Source organism: Erigeron canadensis, chromosome 8, assembly GCF_010389155.1.
Source record: "Erigeron canadensis isolate Cc75 chromosome 8, C_canadensis_v1, whole genome shotgun sequence".
NCBI lineage: Eukaryota > Viridiplantae > Streptophyta > Magnoliopsida > Asterales > Asteraceae > Erigeron > Erigeron canadensis.
The window spans coordinates 36,319,467-36,331,911 of NC_057768.1; the positions used below are offsets into that span (position 1 = coordinate 36,319,467).

General features: G+C 34.9%; 2 protein-coding genes across 2 annotated transcripts; one reads left to right on the forward strand and one right to left on the reverse strand.

The window, feature by feature from the left end:
* The first annotated feature begins 1,778 nt into the window (after positions 1-1,778).
* On the forward strand, positions 1,779-7,440 carry LOC122579496 (zinc finger protein VAR3, chloroplastic-like). The gene is made up of 5 exons (XM_043751675.1): positions 1,779-2,230; positions 2,683-2,785; positions 4,619-4,890; positions 5,543-5,641; positions 6,061-7,440. The coding sequence occupies exons 1-5, from the start codon at positions 1,797-1,799 to the stop codon at positions 7,250-7,252; spliced, it is 2,100 nt and encodes a 699-aa protein (XP_043607610.1). The 5' UTR covers positions 1,779-1,796; the 3' UTR covers positions 7,253-7,440.
* A 1,014-nt stretch (positions 7,441-8,454) lies between these two features.
* LOC122580164 (phosphatidate cytidylyltransferase 1-like) lies at positions 8,455-12,445 on the reverse strand. The gene is made up of 11 exons (XM_043752436.1): positions 12,341-12,445; positions 11,928-12,181; positions 11,648-11,799; positions 11,293-11,434; positions 11,034-11,190; positions 10,861-10,908; positions 10,697-10,783; positions 10,482-10,610; positions 10,001-10,057; positions 9,422-9,505; positions 8,455-8,608 (listed from the first exon to the last, which is right to left on the reverse strand). Exons 1-11 carry the CDS (start codon positions 12,419-12,421, stop codon positions 8,522-8,524), a joined length of 1,278 nt encoding a protein of 425 aa, XP_043608371.1. The 5' UTR covers positions 12,422-12,445; the 3' UTR covers positions 8,455-8,521.

The window sequence follows — 12,445 nt, forward strand, 5'->3', positions numbered from 1 at the left end:
ATTGCTGGTACGGAGGCCTTGGCAGCGAGTCGCAATGGTCCGTAAGTTTCGGGAGATGATACTGGCGGTGGCCATCTTTCAGGAGATGATACAATGTGATCGAAAATTGCGGAGTTGGCGACTTAAGAAGAAACAATGTTGAAGAAACTAAGAACAATCTATGCAAGGGAATGGCGAGATTCGAGAACATTCGATTTTTTCTTTAATTGACACAAATCGCCCTTTACTCCAAAATCTTTTCCAAACATAGACTAACATCAACACGATACGAGTACTACATTTTTTCTAACAATAATAATACTTATATATAATCAGGGGATGTCTAATGTGCTGTTAAAAGCAGCTGCGGTTGCCCGCGAATGATTATTGATTTAACATGTGACAAATAGGGGATGTTTGTGAGAGGATAATTGATGCTATTAATAGCATTTAATATTTCTCCATATAATTATATAATGAGGATGAGAATATAAGGCTGTCGGGTATTTAAGTTTAGGTGTGAAACACTTATATATTGTTTTTTTAATCCATAAAAATCATTGGGGTCCATGAATTTATTTATTAAACAATAAATAATAAAATATTAGTATGTGAGGAGTTCGACACCTAAGCTTAGGTGTCGGACAACCTTATATTCCTTTTTCCCTTATATAATTAACTAGCATGGTACCGCGGTGACGCTGTAGTGATAGGAGCGATTTTTGGTGATGGAGGCGGCATTGAGTGAGGTAGATAATTGATGTAAAAGTATTTGATATAAAGAGTTAATGAAGATATTTTAAAAGATAATAATTGATAGTGTTATTTAATCATTAATGTTAAGAGGTAGTGTATGTGAAAATATTTTAAGACCGTTAAGTAAAAATATTATATATTTTTTAAACACTTCCAAAAATAAAGTGTTAATTTTAAAGTATAGTATAGATAACTCTTACACTTCGAGTCACAAGTAAAAAATCAATTCCTATAATATTTCACATTCATCAACATACACTAAACATAATCAAAAATCATCGAAACCTCATTTTATAGTGATAACATAAAAATAACATAAATGTGTACTAGAACATAAAATTTACATAGATATCCATCAGTTGCAATTTTTTACAATATGTGCTTGATCAAGCCATTTTTAAAGCGTTGTGAGCTTCTCTATAGCGAAGTTACGTCCTGTTGGTCATGTAACTTGAGAGGTCCGCAACTCGTTCAGTTGAGTATTCAAAAGGTTGAGTAGAGCTACTCTGTTGTCATTTCATAAGTAGTTCATTTAGAAAAAAAAAATTTGGATTAATTTTTTAAATTTCTAAAAACGTTACGTAATGTTTGTTTTCAAAATTGAAATGCAAAGATATTGTGTCATGATTAAAAAAAAAAACACACACATATATTGTTGATTCTTGTATTGTATTGCACATAAGGTTCCTAGTTCGCAACGTTGTCCCAATATTTGTTGGGTGAGCCGATCAAGTCAGTTGCATATGACAATATTTAATAGTTTTTATTTGACATGTGTACCAATCGAACAAAAAAAATACTATCGATGATAATAGTCTAAACAATAGTTTAAACCTTTATAAGAAAGACTTCTTTGGCACTGGACTTAGTGGATCTGACTAATAACGTAAAGTCGTAAACACCTATGAGAATATATGTGAAATCTCTCACGATTTTACAATAATTGTTACCTTTTTCGTAAAAAGAATGATGTTTGACTGTTTGTGACTTTGTGTGGTATGAAGATAACTTATTTCATATCAGTCTCTTACGTCAGAAATCGACATATCTTCTTCAATCAAATGTTGGGGACTACATCAAAATTAACCACCTTCCTCCTCTCATATTCCACCACCACCACCACCTCACTCCCCCTTTTCCACCGCCCCTCAACTCACCACAATCTCTCTCACTTCCCAATCAAATCATCTCAACAATTTCACTCACATTTCACCACCACAAATAACAATAATATTAACAAGCTACGTCACCATAATCATGTTAAGCCTGCAGCAGCAGCTGCTGCTGACGTGTATCTCGCTCAACCGTCCGTATCTCACCCGTGGCCGGAGTGGTCAACACTTATTAAATCTATATCTATATTTCCCGGATGTATCGATACAAACAGGAACGGTTTAAAGGATGAATTCGTGCCAATTGAAAGCTTATCGATGGAATTTATTGATGCTGCGTGTTTCTGTTTAAGTTTCGCGCATCTTAAACCTCATATCTTAAGGTTTGCTTTCCACTCCTATATATATATATATATCTATAGATATATAGATAGATGCTACTCGTATGAATTAGCTTATTAAGGGTGCTTATTAGTTTATTGTTTTGTCAAATTGCAATAAGCGTAGCCAAACACTTCTAAGAAAGGTGCTTAATAATATTGAAATGAAGAGTGAGAAAACCCCCAAATTTCTGACTTTTTTTTTTAGCCGAGAATATGCTTAATGTCTCCGTTTTTATCGATAAAATCAATAATTTTTATTTACTTTGACATCATTGATATTAACATTATTGAAATGAGCTAATTTAGATTATTTAGCCTAATGGTTGGGGGCATGCATCATAATGGTCATGAGTTTATGAATTATAGGTTTATCAACCTATATCATTTTTCAAAATTAAATATAAAATCTTGTTTCAAATGCTTTTCTTTTCTCTGTTTGCGTGTGTGTTTAGGTGGCTTCCTAAAGATGAAATGCAGGTGCTTATAAATGATGGTGCTCCATTTCTTTTCAAGAGTGCGATTGAAACCGAAAAAAGAATGAGATCTTTCTTAGAGGTTTGTTTCCGGTAGTGTATGCATATTTCTTAGGTATATGGTGTTTTGGATGTGTGTTCCAGTGGGATATTGCGACTTATATAATTGAACTAGTTAAATTCGGCAGTCATCTATCCTAAGTGATCTAACACTGTGTTCTTGAGTTTTTTTTTAATGGAAAGTAAATGAAAGTAAATGAAATGAAGATAAAAGAAAGAAAAATAGACGGAAAATGGTATATGTTTTGTGTCCTTGAGTTTTATGAGAATGAAAGGAAAAGAAGTGAAAATAAAACCTTTTATGTTCTTGTCTTGGAAAGAAAGAAAATGGAAAATGACAAATTGACAATTATATCCAACAAAGCTTTCAACAATATTTACACCACGTACATGACTACATCTTTGTTCACTTTAATATCCAGTATTGACATAGAACAAGTACTTGGAAGCATAAGTATAATACTTGCTTATTAGTTTCATGATCACAAAATCTAACCTTACTCAGAAAGATGACATTATTGATGTTTTGTATGGAGAGTTTGGGATTCAATTTTATATATAATATGAAACTATTGTACACAAACAACCACGTCATATATATATATATATATATTTGTATGTATATAGGGGAAAGATAATTTGAGACCAACTAAAAAAAGTCCAAAAAAGGACCATTGATTTTCGTAACTTACACACCACCATCATCATCTACTACGATATACAAGACTTTTTTGTAAAAACACTAAGACTTTCCGGCGACGGGCCCACCAGAAAATCATGTGTTACACATGTGTAAGTTAACTTACACATGATTTTCTGGTGGGCCCGTCGCCGGAAAGTCTTAGTGTTTTTACAAAAAAGTCTTGTATATCGTAGTAGATGATGATGGTGTACAAAAATCAATGGTCCTAGTTGGTCCTAAAATAAGAGGTGGTCTCAAAATATCTCACCCCTATATATATATATATATATTATTTTCCAAAACAATAGATATTGCATTACTTGTACTTCTATTGGCAGTGCATCTGATTGATCTTTGACATGTTAGCATGAGAAAATAACATTAGAAAAATACATAATAACATGAGAAAACCCTAAATCATATGAGAAAATTAAAAAAAATAGATAATTTGGGATGTAAAAAAGTTATTCACATGAAGTTTAATGGGTAGATGAGAGGACCCTCAATATGGCACCAAGAAGAAAAAGAAGCAGATAAGTGTGGAGGGAAGAAGAAGGAGGTTATTATAAAAGGGATATAGAGGGTAGATTAGTAATTGTGTAACATGTCTCATCATTTTCCTTTGTAATTTGCCCAATTTTGGGCAGAAGATTTTATAAGAAAATTGTATTAGACTGCCCCTTTGGTTTCTTTTCATATCATTTCTCTTCCTTTTAGTAAAAGCACTTAAGAACCCAAACTTTTTTTTTATTATACTTTCATTTACTTTCTTTTCTTTCTTATTTTCAACTCAAGAACTCAGTGTAAATGTTGATCTCCGTAAGAGATTGCTCAAGGCCTGATAGTCCATTTCAGTGTCTAACATAATCAGAAATTCATAGTCAAAATCATCTTCATTTTACCCTAACAACTCAAAATTCACTGTTGCAACTTCAAAATCCGTAATAACCAGTTTAAAGTTTATTTGGGATGTTGTGATTTAGTAATCGGCTTATAGGGATGTCCAAACTCCTAAAATATTGATACCTTTTGAAAGCCAAGGCCAAAAAATTGCTATTAACATTGGACATTTATAAGTGAAATGGCTGCGATTTTCATAGGATGGTGTATTGGTGTATTTGACGTTCTGTATATATAGATTGCATGTGTTCTCATTTTCTCTTAAACTATTAGGGTGAGAAATCTAGTGAAGCAACAACGGTGGACTTGATGAAGTACATTTTGAGTTATGCAAGCAATCCTGTTATTCATCCTGAAAAAGAGATTAAAGAGGCTTCTGAATCATCTGCTCGAAATTTGTTACGCGAGATGGCTAATCTTATTGGTAAGGAGGAAACTTTGGGCATGCATAATGTAGAGGAAGTTGATGGGGTCATAGATGAAAAGGCACCAATATATCTTGCACCAAATATTATTATGAAGAGAAGTGATTGGATATGTCGAAAGTAAGTTGCAAATCTTCTTGTGCCTCGTTTTTCTTGGTATCTAGGTTACTCATGTTCACCCACTTTTGGATCTAAATACCTAGAGGTGGATAATGGGTGGGTCATGTGACTGAGGTAGCGAGTCAAAATGGGTAATTATGTACTTATCGAATTGGGTCGATCCGAAACAATCTTTTGTTCAAAGATATAACATGTTCTTACACAATTAGCTTGGCAAGTAATTACAAACACTATATTTGATTTTAGCTATAATTTAAATTTGTGAGTGATTTTAGAGGTTTCGTACATAAAATACACTTTGGGTGACTTTCAACCACTTTGACCCATCTTCTTTTCTTTACTAGTAGTTGTTTTTAGCCATATGCCTGTTACAGATTGAACACAACCTGAACTCACCCATTGACAAGTAAATGGGTTAAAATTGCCAGATCTACAAAAAGTTAAATCATTGGTTCTTAAATTGCCTGATACATTTTTAAGATGGGAAAAGTGGATGGCCTTTGCGGATTTTGATAAAGTTTGGAATGGTTCTTTTTTTTGTAACCTGTATTTCAATCGGAGGGGAAAGAGAAGGGGAAAAAGGCAAACTTGGTATGTATTTATGAGCAATCTGGTTTACTTCATAAAATTTATTGCAAAATAATTATGGCAGGTGCAGTTTCATGAATTTTGCAAAGAACGCTAAATGCCTTAGGTGTGAGGAGTTAAGATCACAGAGGCAGTTGACTGGTGCCGAGTGGGATTGTCCTCGGTGAGCATTGTTTCTATTCCTATATTCTTACCTTTGCTAGTTCGTGAAACTTAGTGGTGGTCATTTTGACCCGTTTACTCAATAGATGAGTTGATTTGAGATCTGTTTATATCACAAATTGTAACAATATTAGTAGATAAAAAAGGGGACTGCTTGAACGGGTTGGAAGTCACCCAAAGTATTTCTAATACGTACTCCTAAATCCTTTCCATTATGATCACATGTGATACATATGTTGTTAAGAAAATAAAAATTAGGCGAATACCCAATTTGGCCTGCATCATAAATGATATATTTCAACTCAAACCCTTTATAATCCATTATCTGAGCCCCCCCTTCCCCAACCTATATTTTCACCGCAAATTAGCTGTTATTGCATATTTCATGATATTGAGGTTATGAGTTTTTTCTCTTTTCAGATGTAGTTTCTTTAATAATGGAAGAAACATGGTGTGTTTAAAATGCGAGGTTAGACGGCCAGGTGAGGTTCCATTACCAATTGGGCAGGTGAAAACACCAGCTATCCCAAATGAAAGAGATTCCGGTTATGTTCCATTTGTTCCCTTACCAGCTGATATATTCGCCAAAAATCCCGAAAACAAAACAACTGAAAGTAACAAAAAAGCTGTGGGCGGAAACTCTGAACCAAAAATTACTGGATCTAAGGGCAACTCTGAAAAATCGGCCACTAAAAGTGAAATATCGATTAAAGATACTGTTGAAGCAGAGAAATCAGAAAGATGGTTTAAGAAAGTGGCTGAGTTACATGATGTCACAGATTTGACAAGTGCTATATCAGACGAAGATTTTCCGGAAATCATGCCAATTCGTAAAGGAGAAAATCGATTTGTAGTGAGTAAGAAAAAAGATCGATCATTGACTTCCTCAACATATAAAAGACAACAGGCCATAGAGCAAGGAAGCAAAAGCATCAACTTTGTTCCTTTTGTCCCATTTCCACCAGATTATTTTGCTAAAAAAGACAACCAGCAATCAAAAGACACAAGTTTAACTCGTATGTCAGATGAGAATCAGGATAAAGCTACAAATGGCATAGATCTTGTGAAAGAAACAGAAGATACTCAGATTAACAGGAGTGAAACTTTACCCGAAACCTCAAATGGTGACCGGCTAACTGCTGAAAACCAACATGTGAGAAATGGGTTGAAAGGAAAGGGCGTGGAAGGGCCAGCCACAGATGACATGAGTTTAGTGCAAGAAAAACATAATGCACATATGGAAAGAAGTGTAAATGGACCTGAAACCTCAAGTGGTGTACAACATCCAGAAATCCAAAAGTTAAGAAACAGGTGGGAAGGATCGAGCCTGGAAGGGTCAGCTGTTAAGGAAACTGATCCTCTGGATATGTCAGAAGAGGCCAAAGCAGAAAGATGGTTTAGACGGGTTGCTCAGATTAAAGATATCTCTGAGTTAAGCCAAATCCCTGATGAAGACTTCCCATCGATTATGCCAATGAGAAAAGGGGTGAACCGGTTTGTTGTTAGCAAGAGGAAAACACCACTCGAAAGGCGGCTAACATCCCCACAGTACAGAAAGAATCTTAGAACTGTGAACTCTGAACCAACGAAAAAGGAAGGCGAGGGTAGTTGAGTGACCCAACCACCGACCCTACGTGTTGTAAGTATTCGTTCTTAGTAAATTTTGTAACTTCTCATTTATGTTGCATTAGTTGAATTGATGCTTAAAGAAATATACTAAACAATTTTTCAGATTAGAATGCAACATATTGTATCTTGAATGAGCTCCTAGTGAAAAATAGCAATTATTTTTATCGTTAAGCTTATTGATTTAGTTGGTGTGAATATTTCTACTCGTTTAGTTTCTACCCCTTAAGGCATGTCTAGGGATTTTGACTTTTGTTTGTGTATGGGAGTCCCCATGCATTCTGGGTTCTTAATGCATTTATTTATTTTCTGTTGATATACATATGTTAACCGAAGGTGCTGTCCTTTACCAGGAAAAAGTAGCTCTAAACTATTGAATTTCTTCATGTAAAATCACCAAACTCTTAACTAAAAATAACTAGATTTCTGGTAAGAGCAATAATCTTAGAGCCAACACCAGCAAAGTTTGTTTTGCTGGGAAATTGTTGGTAAAGTTGCATGACTTGAGAGTTTTCTTTATTCTAACAACACACCAATCTACTCACCAAATCACTATACATTGGCATATGTTATCACAGTCCACAAGGCATGGTCAGTGTGATTAGTGGTACATTACTGCATAGGGTAGTTTGACATTTCCTTTAATATGAACATGAACCTAAACCAAACAGCAGCTCGTGTAAGTGGTCTTCTATTTGAGTTAGCCTCTCAATATAATGTGTTCTAATGAAAGTATATGCATATGTAAGCATGTTTCAAGGTCTAAAATAACATTAACCTTTCCAATCACTTTCCAAAGATGCTAGGTTTTACAAAACCCAGTAACCATACAAAATTATTTTTATACAGACCATAAATGCATATAAATTTTCACCAAGCATCATAAATGTATTTTTCATGATTTCCTCTCATCTATAACTCAAGGGTAAGACAACCAATGAAACAGATTTTATGATTGCCATTTTCCTGGAATGCTTTTCAGAAACTTCATCCAATTTGGGAGGCGAAACGAGTCAATTGTAGTCAGTATTTAGATATAAACAGATTCATGTTGAAACTACAGATGTTTTCATCCTATTAATGTACATGATTTAAGAGCCACACGTGAGAAAAAATAACCATCTCTTAGAATAAGACTAAATGAACAAAAGAATGACTGAATATTAACAACTATATATGTACTCTACTACCAGTATAGCTGAATGCATTGTTGCATCTCTCTGTGTAAAAGAAATGGAAAGAAGAGTAAGGAGAATCAGTTTTGGAGTTGTCTCCCTTCTATTACCTCCTTCAGTTTTGAAAGTAGCAACTCTTGCTCCTCAAATGTAAGGCTACCTAATATCTGTTCCAGGAGAATGATAGATTATATTTAGTTATATACAATTATAATCTGTAACCACTGGGTAATAGCCTAGTGGCCACCAGCCGCCACTTCTCAGGGATCAGGGGGTTCCCATCCAATTACTTTTTTTTTTTTTTTTACAATTATAATCTGCATTGACGTATGGCTCATGTGTTTGTATTAGAGGTGCGCATTTTGTGGGTTGTGCTTTACTCTATCAACTCAAATGGGTTTAAGTAAAATCATTTAGCTCAAAGGGAAAGGGTCAAACAGATTGAAAGTCCCCCAAAGTCTACTTTAATGCATAGAGCCTCCTAATTCTAAATTGTTATATTTAAATAGTTGTTTGTTATTAACTTATTATAATTATAATGGTTAGTTTATTTAGTTTTATATATTATTTGTTTTATTTATGTAAAAATAGACCAAAAAGTCTTAGCGGGTCATCCTAACGCAGATCTGGCTTGCTTCAACCCGCTTTAAAAATGACACGTTCCCTGACCCACCCATGTTGCCACTTCTATTGTATCCCCAAGTGCTCCCCATGACATTTTTGGTTCATTTCATATTAATTGAAACTCATATCGTTTTTTTAATTTCCTATATAATATAAGGGAGGTGATATATGTACCACTATTTTTAATAAATGTACAACACTAATGCATTACTCACTTATACGGTCAATTGTGAAACATGTACGTTATGGTACATTAATCAAAAGTGGTGGTATTAATATCACATCCCATAATAGAAATTGCATACCCAAATGAAATTTTTAAGAGTTGGTAGAATTTAGACAGGAAACTAAAATACCTGCTCCAAGAGGACCTCAACCGGATAATATTGGGGTATAACAAAGGACTGGTGGTAGATGTAAGCGAAAACAGCCATTACCATCTGCAAACATATTAACAGAGAAACCTCAGCTGCAGGATATGCATCACTTATGTCCACATAACCAGCTTCTTTATATTCGCATCTAAACTAACACCCAGAGCACAAAGGAAAGGAATTATAGTATGCAATTACAGTGGATGTGGGGTGGCAGGGTGCACTTACTCTAGGGTTCAAAATTAAACCACTATCTGCCCAAATCTTCTAAGTATTTTCTTAACCACAAAAAAAATTAGTTGGAGTATCGAATATAGTTACAACCTAAATCAATCTTTTCATAAATGAATTGGCTGAAATTACAACCTCCAACTCAAATGCAGATAAAAAATGACAGATTGAACAAGGAGTTCATTACCCCCACCTCTCCTAACCTAGAATTCCAATACACACACACACACGGGATACCTATATTTTTACGGTTTGGTAAGAATTGCAAGGAAATGATCAAGAAGCGATAATGAGGAACTAGTTATCATCACTTGGTTGTTGATACATTACCTGACAGTCCATTCTATCAGTAAAACCACCATGTCCTGGAATACTACCCCCAAAGTCCTGAAAAGTTGAGAACATATTAATACATAAGCTCATGTAAAGGTGCCAATTTTTATCCATTTACTTATGAATGGGTACATTCTTGATGTGTTTTGCCTTAAGGATCACTCTGATCAAAGCAATAGGAATAAGTTACACTGAAAGGGAATTGGGTCAGATGGAGGTTAAAAGTCGTCCTGGTGGTCTGATGGGTTAACATGTTAAAATTATTATTGTAGTGATATTGTTCCTAGTCATAAACTCATAATCAAAACATGTATCAAATTTTTTAGATTATAAAAAGGATATAAAACTGTTTGTGGGTAAACCCAGCTGACCTCGTCTGGTTCAGCAGGTACTAAAAGTGGCCCATTTCAATCCATCCTGCCCATCTTGCCACCTATAATTGCAATTTTTGTTATCAAGCAGAGTCATTAGCATGCACCTTGATTTTGAAGGCTCTCTTGAACCCGCTTGCAAAAAAGCCTCCAAAGGGTGCTATAACTGATGCAAACAAGCCAAGGCATAAAGCATGCCACTGAACTGGTAAGATTAAAATCTCTTTCCATGGCAACTGCATGCAACGTTTTACTAGAACAAATCAGCTTATTACCGTCAGCTACTTTTTAATATATAGAATACGTCCGATCTAACACCTACCCATCTAGTTATCTCTTCGGGTAACACAAAAGTTTCAGGCTTAAAAAGAGGACCAGGATCACATTCAAGCCAACTTGTGGCAAAATCCTGCACATCAACCTCCACATAAGGAACAGTTTTTGGTAAGTTAGGTTATAGACAACTTATGTGTAACTTAAACTTACCCTTCTTGGGCATGTCAACCACTGATACCGACCCAAAACGTTTGCAAGCTACATAAAAAGACAGTGAAACTTCATAACATCAGATTAATAAGTTTAGACCCCTTGAACTTCACTTGACTAGTAACAAAATGAAATAACACGGCAGATGAACCAGTATCCTAAACGAAACTAACCAAAAATGCTGAAATAACTGTTGTGACTGATGCTCCTATAAATCCCTCCCATGTCTTCTTTGGCGAAAGCTTGATAAGAGGAGTCTTCCCAAAGAAAAAACCAAAGAAATAAGCAGCCACATCATTAATCGCAATAAGTGATGCAGGGAGGAGAAACCTGCATGAACATTCTTTGTTTCAGAAAGAATATATTCATAATAGTAGAAATACAGAGTATTGATGATAAAAGAACCAGAGTGACTAGGTGAATCTGGACTACCAGAATATCCCTTCAAAGATATTGGCAGCAGTGAAGGAGGATTGCGTGAATACTACTATCAAAATCATGTGTGTCCATGCATACTGACTAAATTGATACTTGTACATCTTCTTCTTTAATGTTAGAATGAACCACATGACCCCTGTACCAAATAGGGCATATGCTATTAACATACACGATATAGGCTAGCTTCTTATGAATGCCGATCAGCTTGAAAGCACAAATGAATATACAAGAAAGCCAAATGTTGCTACAAGCATACACTTCAAAAAAAATGAATGATGTTTTCAGAAGAAGTTCTTATGCAATATCAGTATAACAAAGAGATAAACAACCAAAAGACTTGATAATGTACCTGTGATGTATAAGAAATAACAAATAACCATCTGATACTTCATAAATTTGGTTGCAAGTTTGTAGAAGAATTTTTCAGGAGTTACAGCATGCATTATCTGTTGGCCGAGAATGCGTCCATACACGTACAACATTGCAGTAAAGAAGAAGTGCCTGTCACCATAGTACTATCTACTTATGCACATTACCAAAAAAAGATTACAACTCAAATTTAAATACAATTTAAGATGATAATGATGTAGGAATCATAGTTCAATCGTAATCATAAATTGAGTTTTTACCAGTTCAGAAGTCTAAATCCTGGGAGGCGTTTATCTTCAGTAGCTCTTCTAAGCAAATTGAATAGCTCACTTGTCATTAAGATTTGGATGACGACGATCATTCCCCAGAGGTAAAGATGACCCAAATAGACAACCAATATGAAGCACATAAGCATACATACAGAAGAGTATGTTCGGATCCACATTGATCTATATTTGTTTTGGTCATTGACGAGCAAATCACTTTCAATTATTTTTGCTACATCTGGAAATGCCTATATCACACCATCAGAAAACAATGTAAATATGCAGACTTTCATGCTTAACTTGTGCAGGAGACTATGCAAGCTGCATAAGTGTATCCGTTTTAGCTAAATAAGACAAATTTGAATAATTTTGGAAGCTTTATGAAAGATGTTCGTTGCAGTACCAACCTCTGTTGATTTTCTTCGATGCCTAGCTTGTGAAAGTGATCTAGGACTTTGTAGATCTCTCTCCATTATTCTACGGCTCATTTTTACCTAAAGCACTTGGAATGG